Source organism: Aulonocara sp. 'chitande type north' Nkhata Bay, linkage group LG9 (genome assembly GCF_057382095.1).
Source record: "Aulonocara sp. 'chitande type north' Nkhata Bay isolate Kocher_YH1m ecotype deep benthic linkage group LG9, A_spYH_male_GT1.1, whole genome shotgun sequence".
Taxonomy (NCBI): Eukaryota; Metazoa; Chordata; class Actinopteri; order Cichliformes; family Cichlidae; genus Aulonocara; species Aulonocara sp. 'chitande type north' Nkhata Bay.
In genome coordinates this window covers 11,891,916-11,908,188 of record NC_141352.1, presented here as the reverse complement: position 1 = coordinate 11,908,188, position 16,273 = coordinate 11,891,916, and the positions used below count along the sequence as shown (strand labels likewise).

Below are 16,273 nucleotides of genomic sequence, written 5' to 3'. Positions count from 1 at the left end.
AGTTACGCTGCAATAAGTCTTCTCCCTCTACACAAATGATGACACCTTAGAAGACCCATCTGTCAAAATTGTTAAGTTTCCAGATAGCAACCTGAAGCGGCCACCAGTATGGACACTATCATCAAAAGGAGAGGATTCACTTCCTGCTGCAGCTCAGGAGATGTTGATCCAGTTCTACTCTGCAATAATCCAGTCTGTTCTCTGCTCATCCATCGGCGTACGGTTTGGATCAGCCAGTAAACAGAAAAAGAGCAGACAACAACAGACAGTCAGGACTGCAGAAGAACCATTGCTCCCGACTTACCCTCGATTCACAAGTTGTACAAAGCCAGAGCAAAGAAACTAGCAGACAACATCACTGCAGACCCATCACAACCTGGACACAACCTGTTCCAGCTCTTCCCTCCGGTAGGCGCTACAGAGCACTGTACACCAAAACAAGCAGACATCTGTGCAGTTTCTTTCCACAGGACATCTCTCTGACGAACACTTAAATCAGTCACACAGTGTCTGAACTTAAAAACTTCCACTATATCTACTAGATATAGTGGAAGTCCATTATAGAAACATAAATTATTTTAGACATATTTTATATGAAAAAATCTAAAGTTAGTCAGACGTTGGTGTCTTCACTTTTTCCATTTAATAAAGTTTTTGTTCAGTATTTAATGAGTTTGAATTACTGTTATTTATTTATGGCTATTTCCTCGTGTGTTCCTTGGTCGACTGTTTAGATTAAAATGTTTCCCTCTTTGGGCTGTACACATCTGAACTTATATTTAAAATCCAAAATGAAAACATCATAAAAACGATGTTTTACGCTTGAATGTACATATAGTTGAGTCATAAATAGGCTGCACACAAAATAATGTCTTGCTCATGTTGTAAGTAAAGCAGGAAAAAGTCGAATATATTATTATATATTATCAGTGCATATTATTATTGCTATTACTACGACATAATAGTAATGATATAATATGAAATATAAAAATACATGTGCATGACTGTTGACAGATACATAGCCTACAGATACAGTCTACTTGGTAACACAGCTATGCTATTTATAAATATCAGCCAACAACAGCACTTTTGAACATTTCAAAATCAGTGTCGCTTAAAATTATTTTCTTATTTTCTAGGCAACATTTTTTTATTGGCTTCGTATGTGTATTTTTCGTATTCTATAGATTAAAGGGTTAAATATAAATTAAATGAATTCTTTTATTTTTTGCTATTACTGTAATTCCGTATTAACGATAGTAACCCTCCCCAACTGTCGTCCTTTGTCAGGGAGCGACGGTGTCTATCTTGACCGAACCCAGTTTCTCTTTGAGCAATATTGTCGTCTCGCGAGAACTTCGATGTCACGTGGATTATGGCTGAAGATCGCGGATATTAGAAGGTACTTTTCTGCTTTTATTTACTTTGTTGTGGCGTAAAATCGCGCATTTACGCAATTTGTTTATTACAGCTCGAGACGTATGTGCATTAGCTGTCGCTAAAATAAGCATGTGCAGCTTTTTGTGGCCGCTTACGTCGGCACCGCCGGTACAAACCTTCGAAATAAGAGCACAATGTTTTGCGCGCTTTTTACCACTACGAAAACAGTTAGCTTCTGCTTCGTGAATGATCCGCTGTGGTTAAACACCCGTGGGCCTTGCTCTCCTGTTTGGAGGCTTCTACTACACCCAAAGTGCAGATAAGTCTGCGAAGAGACCTAAACGGCGAGCAGGAGTAAATTGAACCCAACGGCGACACCGCTGTTAGCCTTAGCCACAGCCCGAGGCCTGCTCAGGAAGCGGGCGGGAGCTTTTATTTTCCAAAACTGCTTCTTCATCTTACCTGCCAAGGCTGTAGATTCAGATCATTATACCTGTTCGCAAGCTTTTAATATTTATGTTAGACGTCCACAAGTCCGCGTTTGGATTTTGAGCTGTTAATTAGACAATTAATATGCACCGCGGTTCGTTCTCACACTCTTTGTCATTAACAGGAGAGAAATCTACAAACCGAGAGCAAAGAGGAGGCGAAGCTGTGACTCTTCAGCAGCTCTGACACACTACTCACAGTAAGTTTTCACTCTGTTATCAAGTTTTAGAAATCCACGAGAAATCTGTGTTTTTATGTGCATTGACGTTTTTTGTGATATGATTTAAATTTTGTGCAATTATTAAAAATATTAGAAACATTACACTGGATTTCCAGCAGGTGAGTCATTAATATAAACCTGCAGGGAAGGTTTATTACGTTTATGGGGTGTTTGTGGCTCTTTGTGGTGTCTTTAGTCGTTTTAGAGTAATTCAAGGCCTCACACAGGGAGATATTAAATTAAAGCTTATTTATAAAAGTGCTTTTCACAGACAAGCAGTCACAAAATACTGTACACAAAAAAACTAGGAATAAATACATTGCTATATAATTGAAATTTAACATTAAAATGAATCAAAGTCTACTGGGAGCTTCTGTAAAGAGTATAAAATAGAAAGAACTTGCTTAATAGAACTCGTTAATAGTCTGATCATCGGTTTTTGTTTTTTTATTTAATTATTCATTTTTGTTGTTGTTGTATAGCTCAGATTTATCTAAGCCAGTAAACAGGACATTACTGTAATCTAAAAAACACTGATTAATTTTCTCCAGTTCAGCCAAGGAGACCGCTTTTTTGTTACAATGTAGACATGTTCTTTATATAAAAGAAACTCTCAGGTAGAATTTGGTTAGTCTGATTTATCTCAAGAACAGTGCTGATTATTACTGATCAGAGGAGCTAGTGTGTAAAATTGTTGAAATAAATCTTGTGGTGTCAAAGTCACACCTGTGGCTCTGGTAGCAGATGTCTGTCATATGAAGCTGGATTCAGTTAGTGAGGTAACCTCAGGTTTATCTGCAATCCATCAGTTTTCAAATCAAATCACTTTTATTGTCACATCACATGTGCAGGTACACTGGTACAGTACATGTGAGTGAAATTCTTGTGCGAGCTTCACAAGCAACAGAGGTGTGCAAAGTACAATAACATAAGAACAAGCAAAATATAAGAATGGCTAAATCTGAGAGTTATATGAATAAATGTATGTACAATATAAGAGTGTATGCATATTACTGAATGTGAATACTACGTGTGTGTGTGTGTGTGTGTTTGTGTGTGTGTGTGCGCGTATATGTGTGTGTGTGTGTGTGTGTGTGTGTGTGTGTGTGTGTGTATGTATGTATGTATGTGTGTGTATATATATATATATATATATATATATATATATATATATATATATATATATATATATATATATATTACAAAGTAAATAGAGTAAATAATAAAATAAAGGTTGGTAGTTGACATGTGCAAAACAAGTGGCATTTATATACAGTGTGGAGTGCATAATGTTGAAGTTCCAGTAGTGAAGCTGAGGTGTCTATGACGTGTTCAGCAGTCTGATGGCCTGATGGAAGAAGCTGTCTCTCAGTCTGCTGGTTCGGGACCGGATGCTGCAGAACCTCCTTCCTGATGGAAGCAGTCTGAACAGTTTATGGCTGGGGTGACTGGAGTCCTTGATGATCCTCCCCGCTTTCCTCAGGCACCGCTTCCTGTAGATGTCTTGGAGGGAGGGAAGCTCACCTCCAATTATCCGTTCAGAGCACCGCACTACTCTCTGGAGAGCTTTGCAGTTGTAGGCGGTGCTGTTGCCATACCAGGTGGTGATGCATCCAGTGAGGATGCTCTCAATGGCACAGTGATAGAAGGTCCTGAGGATGCGGGGGCTCATGCCGAATCTTTTCAGTCTCCTGAGAAAGAAGAGGCGCTGCTGCGCCTTCTTCACTGTTTTGTTTGTGTGTACTGACCACGTAAGATCCTCAGCCAGATGTACACCAAGGAACCGGAAGCTGCTCACTCTCTCCACAGCAGCGCCGTTGATGGTGATGGGGGTGTGTACTTCTCTGCACCTCCGGAAGTCCACTATCAACTCCTTTGTCTTTGTGACGTTGAGGGTGAGATGGTCGTCCTGACACCAGTGGGTCAGGGCGCTGACCTCCTCCCTGTAAGCCGTCTCATCACTGTTGGTGATAAGACCCACCACTGTAGTGTCGTCCGCAAACTTCACAATGATGTTGGAGTTGTTAGTGGCTGTGCAGTCGTAGGTGTAGAGTGAGTACAGGAGAGGGCTCAGTACACACCCCTGTGGAGCACCAGTGTTCAGTGTGATGGGGGATGAGGTGATGCTGCCCAGTCTGACCACTTGGTGTCTGTCAGACAGGAAGCTAAGGATCCAGCTGCAGAGGGAGCTGCTCAGTCCTAGATCCTGCAGTTTCCTGTCCAGCTTCGAGGGAACGATGGTATTGAATGCTGAGCTGTAATCTACAAACAGCATTCTCACATACGTGTCTCTCTTCTCCAGGTGTGACAGGGCAGTGTGTAGTGTCAGGGCTATGGCATCATCAGTGGACCTGTTGTGGCGGTATGCGAACTGTAGAGGGTCCAGTGAGTCGGGTAGTGCAGAGCAGATGAAGTCCCTGACCAGCTTCTCGAAGCATTTGCTCACGATGGGGGTCAGGGCTACAGGTCGGCAGTCGTTTAATGAGGAGATGGTGGAGGATTTGGGTACAGGGACGATGGTGGCCACTTTGAAGCAGGCTGGGACTACAGACAGAGAGAGGGAAAGGTTGAAGATGTGCGTGAACACTCCAGCCAGCTGAGCCGCGCATGACTTGAGGACGCGGCCGGGAATCCCGTCCGGACCAGTAGCTTTGCGTGCGTTCACCTTCCTGAAGCACCTCCGCACATCCTCCTCAAACACAGTGTGCGCACTGACGTCATCCGCGGTGCGCACACTGTCCGGTCTCATGGTGTTCGCTGTGTCGAATCTAGCGTAGAATACGCTGGTGTCATCAGTGCTGGAAAAACCTATGTCCTCTGGAGTAGAAGGATCTGATGTTTTTGAAGACTGAAAGCTTTTTTCTTTCCCCAGTGAGCATAAATGTGATATTATTAGAAGTGTGTGTGTGGGGCGGGGGGGGGGGGGGATTCTAGCTTTTTTTTTCCTGTATGTTACGAATGGATGAGCTAATATAACATCTAGCCTTACTGAAGTCGTCCCTTGATGTTCTCAGGTGTATGAGAATAATTCAAGGCCTCAAACAGGTAGTAAATACTATTCAGTCAATCTCTAAGGCAGGGGTAGGCAACGCCAGGCCTCGAGGGCCGGTGTCCTGCAGGTTTTAGATCTCACCCTGTGTCAACACACCTGAATCAAATGATTAGTTCATTACCAGGCCTCTGGAGAACTTCAAGACATGTTGAGGAGGTAATTTAGCCGTTTGAATCAGCTGTGTTTGATCAAGAACACATCTGAAACCTGCAGGACACCGGCCCTCGAGGCCTGGAGTTGCCCACCCCTGCTCTAAGGTCTAATAATTCAAACAAGATTGATTGCATTTACAAGCAACAGCTTTTTCCCCGCTTTGGCCTGTTTGATGGGTATTTAAGACACAGAAGCCACACCCACCGTACCAAGGCTCGCTTCATGTAAAGCTATAAAATAATTGGGCTTTTCATGGTTGACTCCACAAGTTTAGTCCATTTTGAGTGTTTATAATCATTTAGTAAAAATGCCTCGATGACCAAAGTTAGTTTTTGAAAAAATCTGTTATATTATATAAAAACAGGTTATTTTCCTTGGACTCGGTTAAAGCTATTTTTGGTGGACTGTGTGGGAAAAAACTCTGGATAAAAGTGTTGTAGCTGCAGTAATTTGTTTACATCGCTCCTGGAGCAGGAGAAACGTCTCCCTTCATGCAAAGTTGTATTTTCCCGTTGCTAATGCGTTAGTGATGAGGATGCCCTCGCCTGTTTTCCAGCAGCAGTGATGGCGCATGTCTTCAACCATGGGAAGCTGCTCCTGCAGCGCCTGCACCAGCAGCGGGAGATGGACTTTCTGTGTGACATCACCATAATGGTGAAGGACGTGGAGTTCAGGGCTCACCGTAACATCCTCGCTGCGTTCAGTGAGTATTTCTCCTCCCATGCTGAAAAGGGGGAAGAGATCACGACTTTGGACCCCGACAAGGTCAGCCGGTACTCGCTGGAGAAGCTCCTGGAGTTCGTCTACACGGGACACATGAACCTCAGCAGGTAAGCGTGAGGCTTTAGAAGCCAGCATCAGCCAAAACACGGATAGCATTTACGCAGGGTCATCCTGTACAGTTCTACATCTGTATACCCAACAACCTGAGTGTACAACATATGAACAGAATGACAGCAAAGTAGACTTGGATGTGATGAAGCCAACGTCAGATACATACACGTTATGGAAAGTAAATGTTAGTGAGACATCTTTGCTTTGTGCCTCTACGTGATTTACTGATGGCTAAAATGTGCTTATTATTAGTTGTTGTTGTTGTTCACATTAGCTCATTAAGCTTTTGTTTTTTTTAATTAAGAAAGGTAGCTAAATAGTTTTTCAGACAGTACAGGGTTAAAGTTGGCACACAAGATACCGTTAGCCTGCTAGCTGCGTGAATAAGTTCTTGGTTGTTTTGTGGCGTTAAAGGCTTCTTCATCGCTGCAAATCAAGATGGCGGCTTCGTAGTATGGTGGCTTACCTGTTCGCCAACAAGCCAAAGATCTCAGGAGGACACAAAAAACTATTTATGAAAGGTCTGCAAAATCAAACGTGTGGTGCTACACGCTGTGGAGATCTCTTTTGAAACAAGGACTGAAAGTAGCTTCTTCAAGACAGGATGTTGCTTTGTTAGCTAGGAGAGTTTTGCTAAGTGAGACGTTTGCAGTTTGGTCATTTGAGCAGAGATCTTAGTTTGGTTAATGTTGTCTGCTAATGTTGACTGTAGTTTTTTCCTGCAGTCACTCCTTTTGACCATATGTGTTAGCTAACGTTAGCTCACCTGCTTGTACAGGCAGACTGCTTGATTAAGCGCAGCACTGAGTTTGAGTTTTGCCTTGAGCCAGTTGTTTGATGATGTTGGTGATAAGTGGACTCCAGTGAGGGGCATCCGCACAGGAAGCGATCCGTTCGTCATCAGTTTGTTGCTGTTTCAGGCTCTCGTTGCTGAGTAGCACTCTGCTGCATTATCGCCTTGTCCCATGTCAGGTGTCCGTACTCACTCTCATCAGTTATTGTTTCAACCAGTTGCCTCTAAATTGACCAATTTTTCACTCCAGACTGACTTTTTGTGGTCACTGGTTGCCATGGCACTGTTAGATACTTGTTCTGCGGACGCCCCTTTAAGGTATTCATACCTGACGTTTGGCTAGCTCTGTTGGGTGGTGCTGTTTCCATAACAACAACAAGCAATAACTTACAAGGCGAGTGTTTTAGGTTTATGTACAACGGGGGGGACAACTCCAGGCCTGGAGGGCCGGTGTCCTGCAGGTTTTAGACACACAGCTGATTTAAATGACCTCCTCAACATGTCTTAAGGTTCTTTAGAGCTCTGATAATGAACTAATCATTTGACTCAGGGGTGTTGACCCTGAGTGAGATCTAAAACCTGCAGGACACCGGCCCTTGAGGCCTGGAGTTGCCCACCGATTATTCTCTGGAGTGATCAACTTCTCCAACATTTTAGTGACATACTGCACAAGCAGCCACTTTAGTTTCTAAGGATATGTTTTTAGCGTGATTTCATTGGTTAATGCTGCAGTCAGTCCACATGATGTTAGATTATGAAAAGGTCATAGGCGTGGGACACTTGTGAACTGAATTTTGAGTTGGTACTTTGAGTAAAATGTTTTTCTTTCTGGTTCCAGCACCCGACAAGCGGCCGTACGGCGAGCTGCCATCTTCTTAGGAATGGCCGAGGCCACGAAATATCTGGAGGAGTTCCCTCACTGGTCTGAGCTCGGCGAAACGTCACAGTCGGAGGCAGATAAAGAGACGGGTCTCTCGCCTCCCAGCCCCGCCTCCCCAAGCAGCCCCACCTCCCCAGTCCCACTATCCATAGTCTCTGTTGCGGGGGAATGGCACGAGGAAGGTAAGGGCAGCAGAGAGCAGGATGATGAGGGCAGAGATATGTTTGTGGAAGACGATGAAGAGTACACCCCAAGCACACCAAGGAGCACCGGGAGAGTAGGGGGCAGGAAGAGAGGTAGAAAGCCTAAAAGTTTTGGCGACGAGCAGATGGAGGCGAGCAGCTCGGCTGACGGCATGCCCAAAATCTACAGCTACAGAGGGAGAGGACGAGGGAGAGGCAGGGGCAGGGGCAGGGGGAGAGGAAGAGGAAGAGGAAGAGGGAGCTTAAAAAGTCAAGAACTCTATTTGGATGACTCTGATACGAGCGTGAAGGACTTTGGAGACACCTCAGCAGACTGGAGCCCCTCACAGGGGGAAGAAGATGAGGAGGAGCCTGGGATGAAGAGGCCGAGGCTGAGCACCGGAGAGGGGAGGAGAGGGCGAGGCCGCGGGAGAGGGAGAGGCCGCGGGAGAGGCAGGGGCCGAAACAGGGGACAGACCGATGAGGAGGAGGAGGAGGAGGAGGAGGCGGGGGATGACAGCATTGGCGGAGGCACAGAGGAGGAGGAGGCGGGGGAGGGAGTGGAAGAGGGCGAGATCGGGGAGATGGATGCGCTGGCTCTGGGCGAGATGTCGCTGTCGTGCACAGAGTGCAACAAACTGTTTAAAGACGTGAGCAGCCTGCGCCGCCACGAGAAGATCCACAAGGGGCTGAAGCCGTTCGCCTGCATCTTCTGCTCCAAAACCTTCAGGCAGGCCACGCAGCTGAAAACACACCTGCGCATACACACAGGTGAGCTCAGCACTGAGTGTCACGTGTTTTTGTTACTGGGTTTGTGAAGATGTGAGGCTGCTACACACCTTTTCATTTATAATTAAGTGTGTAAAGACAGGAAAATCCACCTGCAAGGTTCTTAGTCAGAATCAAACTTCAGTTACTTTGATTTGAATCTCATTAACTTTAACCCCTAATCAGCTAAAGGTTTTTTGTTTTGGTTTTGTTTGTTTCTTTGCAAAATAAAACAAAACCTCAGTCACTGCTTTCAGATACCATTAAAAGAAAAAACTTTTGAACCGTTCAGGCCTTTACAGTCGAAACATCTCCTGATGAGTTTCTGGGCTCAGATGCTACTTTGTAGTCTTACTTCCAACAGAGTCATGTTTATTGTTTTAAAAACAGGACTTCTTCCATCATTTATATACAGTCTGTAACCCTACTGCATTGTTTCTAATCAATTCTCTGTAATTTCCTGTCACCTGACTTCGAGTGTGGATGCCTGTGTGCTGGATTTATTCATCATTTCAGTGAAAACTTTGGTTGAAATCAGCTTGATAAACAGAAGAAAAGTTTCTTACACGTATTAAACGTGTCAAACTGGCGCTCCGGTGCTTTTCTGTGACATTTAAATGCGTAAGACGTTTGCACATCCTCTGCAGCAGAATCCTCCCTCTGTGTCACAGAGCTGTCCCATACTTTCTGCTTCCTGAGCTGCAAAAACAAGCTCCGGAAGCAGGAAGACAAACATAGGATGTTGAGCACAAGCATGAGTTTAAGTTTGGAACAGAAATGCATCGTATCACTCAGCAAACCTTTGAGTTAAAATGAAAGTATGTGCAACGTGGATGTGAAGACCGGTGTCTGTCACCAGATAAGTGGAAAACCTTTTAACCCATCAGCTGGCAGTGATAATGTAACACACGTATAACAAGCGTCCTCCTTGTTTCTCTGTTGCAGGCGAGAAGCCGTTCAATTGTGCCGATTGTGACAAGTGTTTCGCTCAGAAGTGCCAGCTGGTCGCTCACCGCCGAATGCACCACGGCGAGGAGAAGCCGTACACCTGTGAGCGCTGCGGCTTCAAGTTTGCTACCTCGTCCAATTATAAAATACACATCAGGTACGTCAGTGTGGAAGGAGCTGAGGCCAGGAGGGCCAAGAGCTTGCGTATCTGCATGCAACCCACCTTTTATTACATATGACTGACGTAACGATTCAGCTGCTGCTCTGCTTCCACAGAGGAGCTAGTTAAAGATCTTTATTTTGCTCTCGCACACACGAGGGTGTTTACGAGTGGCAGAACTAATAACATTAACCTATTGTAGGTTAAACTACCCAGTAGTTTCTATAGTAACAGTTCTGCTGGTCTGAGGGCCACTGAAGAAAAATGTGGTTGCTGGGTGGCACACGTGTGTAGGTGGTTATTTAATAATAATAATAATGGATTGGATTTATATAGCGCTTTTCTAGGCACCAAAAGCGCTTTACAATGCCACTATTCATTCACTCTCACATTCATACACTGGTGGAGGCAGCTACAGTTGTAGCCACAGCTGCCCTGGGGCAGACTGACAGAAGCGAGGCTGCCATATCGCGCCATCGGCCCCTCTGGCCAACACCAGTAGGCAGTAGGGTAAAGTGTCTTGCCCAAGGACACAACGACCAGGACAGAGAGCCCGGGGATCGAACCGGCGACCTTCCGGTTACAGATGCGATTCCCAATCCCCTGAGCCACGGTCGCTGTGCTTCTATTTGCTTCTCACCTGTGACTTTTTTAAGCACTTGTTGTTCTGAGTTGTTGTTCTATAAATAAAGTTAAATTTTAACACGTTTCCCACAGACTGCACAGCGGGGAGAAACCGTACGTCTGTGACATCTGCGGCCAGGCGTTCGCTCAGTCCAGCACGCTGACGTACCACAAGCGACGACACACTGGGGAGAAACCGTACCAGTGCGACCTGTGTGGCATGTCCTTCTCTGTGTCTTCCTCTCTCATTGCCCACACACGTAAACACACTGGTGAGAGACGTGCAAATGAAAGGATGCGCTGCTCTGGTTTCCTGCCGCACTGGGCAAATAGACTTTACAGGCATTTTTCTGTATTTCTGTGCGTTTCAGGCGAGACTCCGTACAAATGTTCGCAGCCTAAATGCGACGCCAAATTTGTCACATCATCTGAACTGAAGAAACACATGCGGCGACTTCACCCAGGTGAGTTTAAAGCTTTGTTTGTTACGCCAAACATTTAAAGAGTGGTTAGATGGGACTGAAAGTCAGCAGTATCACACCAGGATCCTACTGCTAACTGCGGCTGTCTTTCAGGAGAGCTCATAACCTAAAATGTGCTTTATTGACATAATGAAACTATTTTAAAAATGTGCCTCAAACGGGTGTGGAAGAGATAATGAAGTGAGTTATAAAGAGCAAGCTCTCAGCTCCACACAGTTTCTGACCAATCAGGGTATAAACAGAGAGCCAGAAACCGATTGGCTGCAGTATTTAAATGTGTTCTCGTGGTGTTTGCAGAGGGGAACAGTGGCGTGCAGTGCCTGCTCTGTGGAAACAGATTTGCCAGCGTGAAGAACATGATCAAACACCAGGACAAAGCTCACGCCGACGAAGTGCGGCAACACAAGGAGAGAGCCCGAGCCGGTGAGCTGTCAGCCTGTTTATTAAAATCCACCGTGTCTTAAAGTGCTGTTAAAGTTTAATTGAATAAGAACCTGAAAGTGTTTTGGGACGTGTTGATCTTTTTGCAGCTTCAGTCAGAAAAACCACCCCTCAGTGTCACTGCATGATTCAGCCCTGAGGCTGGAAGCCCATCTCTGTGTTTACATGTGCATCAGTATCCTGGTTCACATTAGCTTTTTGAAGTTTCCATGGCCTGTGCAATAAAGCAGGATGCTGCAGCATGTAAGCATCCCATTGTCTGCAGTGTGCAGGCTACCTGCAGAGGCACCACTTAGACCAGCAGCAGAAACTTCCTCTCTGGCAACAGAGGAAGTGCCTAATAGAGGAAGTGAATTCAGTGTCTTTTTTGGGGGGCGGGGGTTGCTGACCAAGTCAACACATTAAAGGCGCCAGTTTCTGGAGATTTTACATCTCTGTGCCTGTACGCTTCAGATATGTGGGGTTATTCTCCATCTTTAAACCAACGTGGCAGACTTCAGTATGTAGAGTCAGTGGAGAGTTTGAGGTCGAGCTGTGATCCCAGTGAGAATGGAATAGTATTATTGATTGATTGATTTTTTTTTTTATTTTTTTTTTTTAGTGGGTGTTCCAGATTTATTAACTCAAAGCCCAGTCCACTGGTGATGGCAAAGTAAAACAGACACACCAGAGCACAAGCTCAAAGTCAAACAGTGTTGTGAGCCAGGACTATAAATCAGGCTTAACATGGGAGTGTTGGATCTGCCTTTAACAAGTGTGCAGTGCTGCTGCTGCCTTAAAGGCACAACAGCAAAGCTCCCAATTCTGCTTGGGGGCCTTTTAAAGAACAGGCAGTAAAACTGTGTTGTTTCCATGTTGTCTTCTGGCTGTCTGACTGGGTTTTGTGTGTTTGAGCAGTGGTCCTGCTGTCCACCAGCCATCCCGTGGCCTTCGTCCAGAGCAAGCTCTCCCAGGAGAACAAAGGTTTGGGCTCCATCCCCGAGGGCGAGCCGGCCAACCCTGAACCGGCCACTCCCAACCCCAAAGCCACCGACCCCGCCGCGGCTGCCTCCGACGTCGCCACCACTGACTCTGCTGCAACCACCGCCAGCGTGACCGCTGACAGCATCACGGACGCCGCCGCCATCATCCAGGACTTCAAGGCGGAGCCCACGCACACCCCTCTCACCACCACAGAGCAGGTGACCTTCGACGCCGATCAGGAGCAGACCATCAACTCGGACACGCTGCACGCGCTGGTGGAGCAGCTGCGGCCGCCGCCTTCGCCCGCACAGACGCTGGAGCAGATTGTCATCATCAAGACGGTGGACAACATGGACAACATGCCCCCCCAGCAGTGAGGCCTGAGTAACACTGATCAGAACTAAACTTCAGTTTTAAACAGTCACTCGCTGATTGGCATAAAGTCAGTGCTCATGTTCAGGATAAAAAAATCAACATTTGTAAAGATAATCTACAATACAAAGACAATTTGGTCCAACTCGGGCTTTATTTTCATAGTTTTGACCATCATTTCAACCTGTGGTACAAACAGGAAATGCGAGCAGTCGAGTTAGAAACTAACATCAAGGTTAGACAAAATATTTTGGACGACGGACGGCAAAATATAATCCAAACTTTTTGTCGCCACATTCAGTTAAATCCAGTAGGACAGACAGTGATGGGAGCGTTTTCAGACTTTTTAGATAAATTAATCGCATTATGTGATTATTATTTGTCAAAAAAAGTCTCAAGCAGAATCCTCAGAAGTCTTTTTTTGTCTTCCATACTTCCCAAAACCCAAAGACTTTCAGCTCTCTGTGAGTTAAAATGGAGAAAAGCACCAAGTTCTGCATTTCAGAGGCTGAAACTAGAAACATGTGATGTGGTTTCCACAATTTGTACGTGGAAAAACCAGAATAATGATTCGCCGGCGTGCACACATTTAATATTTTGCAATAATAAAAAAACTTTCCAGTATTTTTTTTTTTTTTTTAATTGTGACGTATGAGAAACAGACGATCAGATTCACAGCTCATGGTCTGTATTTTGGTTTATTATCAAAATCACTTAGATTCTAACATATTTACAGACGAGCGTTTCCACCAAATTAACACTGATGCAAAAAGCATCAAATGAAGCTATAAACCTCCCTCCTCCTCCTCCCAAAACATAAACCCTTAAAGAAGCAGCGTGGCTTCAGTTGAGTTGGTTTACTGGTCAAAACTATAAGAATAAAACCTGACCCAGTCATCCTTTTAAAAATGCCCATATTTTTAGTAGAAGTGAAATGAAATTCATGATCCAGCAGGATGATTTACAGCTCCTCAAGGAGAACACGGGTCATATGGCAAACAAAATGCAGTTTAACAGTGTCAGTGGCCGATACTGTTGTGTGACGCCAGTCTTGAGCTTGAGGGAAAAAAAGGAGTGTGATGGAGATCTGAAAGAGGCGAAAAACAGATCAGTTATTTTTCTAATGAAGATTTTTGTTTCCTTGGCAGAGAGGAGGAAAGAGCGGCAATAAAAGGCAGAATCAAATTATTATAACCTGAAGAATCCCAATAAGATTCTCTCTTTGTGTTCAGCAGTGACGTCATGATCAGCACTGATGATTTCATGCTGTTGTGCTTAAACCCGTTTCACTTCTTTGAATGACCTGCTAACTGCTCGTGTGAGTCACAGTTAAACTACATTCTTCCTGTAAAATCCACTGTTTGGGTTTACCAGATGTAACCAGTTTTCTCCCAGCATTAACCAGCTGTACACATAAAGATAACCAGTTTGATTACTTGTGCTGTCTTTTCAATCAGCAGATGTCAGAATCAGGAGGGAAGTGAGGGGGGGAAAAGCCCAATCAGCAGATCTGTACAATTTACCGTTGTTCAGATGTCTAACGTTCTGATCCAAGTTCCTCGTTTCACTTCCCAGCTTAATGGTGAAGTGTGTGAAAAAAGAAACTGATTCTACATTTTCTTCTACTGTAGAAAGTGAAGCTTTGATTCACAGCGACTGACCTGCTTCAAACCGCTTAAAGGTGCTTTTTGTAAAAACAGCCCGTTGTGTGAAGATGATTTCCAAGTCCAAAGACGAGCGTGTTGGGTTACTGTGAGCGTGAATTGTTGTATATCTGACCAGAAGAATGATTTCAAGGGTATAAGCAGCAATGAAAAAAGGAGTTTCCTCCTGTGGATTTCTGGGATCTCCATTAGAGAGAGGGCGATTAGCTCAGGGTAGGAGGAGTCAGTTTAGGTAGTTCAGCTTCCTCCTTTAGCGAGGTGTTTCAGGACTGTCTGCTGGATTAAGTGGCTGGAAGAGGAAGGTCTCCTTAGACTGCAGACCCCACAACCGTGATCTGGATACACAGACGGATGGAAATCAACATCTTTGTATTTTGTGGCAGAGATGTCAGCTAAAGCAAGGCTGAGCTGTACTCCTGTAATACCACTTTGGACCACAAGGTGGAGCAGTGAGTCAGTATAGTGTCCTCTCTGTCACACTGACCTGGCTCGTTTGGTAGCTAAAAGACTGTGTAGTGTTTTTATAAAGCGAACAGAAACTTTAGATAAGCTAGAGGTCTGATCAGATATCATTTTAAACTTACACAGAAGAAGGTGGCGCTGTTTGGGGCGGATAACTGTGCTTCCTGGTGAAACACCACCTCCTGGTGGTGAACGTTTGCATTACACTTTTTGTTTCTTTTTCTTTTTTTACAAAAAGTACCTTTAAAGTCCTCTAACCTCACACAACATTTTCTCCGATGTGGATGTCGTGGCGGCAGTTTTTTGTTTGTTTGTTTGTTTTTTCTATTACAGCTTCCTTTTGTTTGATGGAGTAACGCTTGTAAAGAATAACTCTGATACAGTACAACTCCGTTTTAATAGTTAGCGTAGTGAATAGGAGCTTTGGTATCACAAGATGTAACATCTTTATTTATCAAGCAATAAATGTTCCACCCTGCAGTGACATGTGATAATGGTGGCTTCATTGATGTAATAGAGGCTCTTTTTATTCTTCTTTTTTCTTTTTTAAGTAAATCAGTTGTTTCAGTGTGAAAGAGTGAAAAATGCATTTCTATTAACATGACTGTAGCTGTTTGTTTATTTCATTTGGTTTTTTTGTTTTAGGTAAAATGTCTGCATTACTTGTACAAATTTGTGAATTACATATACAAGTTCACTACTGTATGAAAAATGTACAACAGCAGCAGGAAAATAAAGACCGACAAAAAAGGGACAATCGGACTGCTGTTTGTCAGTTTATTATGACATTTTTACTTTTTTGTTCTTTATGTCACTGCAGATGTTTTTGTTGTTTTTCTCAAGCAGAACCACCTGTTTAGAGGATGTAATTTGATTTATAATCTAATCAGTATGTTCTGAAAGCATCCACATTGCAATAAAACACAGTTACTGAGCAAAGTGTCTAGAACTCAGTGGATACTATTTAAGGAACTGCAGTTTCTTGTCATAAATAAATGTAATACTTATGATTGGTAATATATAAATAACAAGTCTCCGATCAATTAAAAGTATTTTAGGAGTGAGGAAATAACTGGAATTGCTCAAAAATACTGTCTAGCAAAATAATGCAAATAATTTAGATTATACATTATATTCAGTGATGATTTTAAAATATTTCATGTAGCTTCTTAAAAACCACAGAACACTGACTTAAAGACAAACTGAGGACAATCCTTTAAAGGATTAATTTTTTTAAAGTTTTATCGCAATATATTTCATATTTTAAAATACAAAAAATAGACTAAAGCTCAAAATTTGTTTCAATTCTTTTTGACTATTGACTTTTATTAATTTGTGTTCTTGTAAATGCATCCATTTTGTTTCCTAAAACAATTTATTTTCTTTTACATTTCACTAACTGATCA

The 16,273-nt window shown here is 43.7% G+C and overlaps 1 protein-coding gene across 4 annotated transcripts; it reads left to right on the top strand.

The window, feature by feature from the left end:
* The first annotated feature begins 1,275 nt into the window (after positions 1 to 1,275).
* Positions 1,276 to 16,247, top strand: mynn (myoneurin). 4 transcript variants are annotated; one of them, XM_086305777.1, is made up of 9 exons: positions 1,276 to 1,402; positions 1,994 to 2,068; positions 5,854 to 6,124; positions 7,760 to 8,754; positions 9,697 to 9,856; positions 10,577 to 10,755; positions 10,855 to 10,947; positions 11,263 to 11,388; positions 12,304 to 16,247. In XM_086305777.1, the coding sequence occupies exons 3-9, from the start codon at positions 5,859 to 5,861 to the stop codon at positions 12,744 to 12,746; spliced, it is 2,262 nt and encodes a 753-aa protein (XP_086161903.1). In that variant the 5' UTR covers positions 1,276 to 1,402; positions 1,994 to 2,068; positions 5,854 to 5,858; the 3' UTR covers positions 12,747 to 16,247. The 4 variants fall into 4 exon arrangements, with proteins under 4 accessions (XP_086161903.1, XP_086161900.1, XP_086161902.1 ...); XM_086305774.1 differs by having other exon boundaries at positions 5,851 to 6,124; positions 12,304 to 16,245; XM_086305776.1 differs by lacking the exon at positions 1,276 to 1,402 and having other exon boundaries at positions 1,432 to 2,068.
* The last annotated feature ends 26 nt before the right edge of the window (positions 16,248 to 16,273 follow it).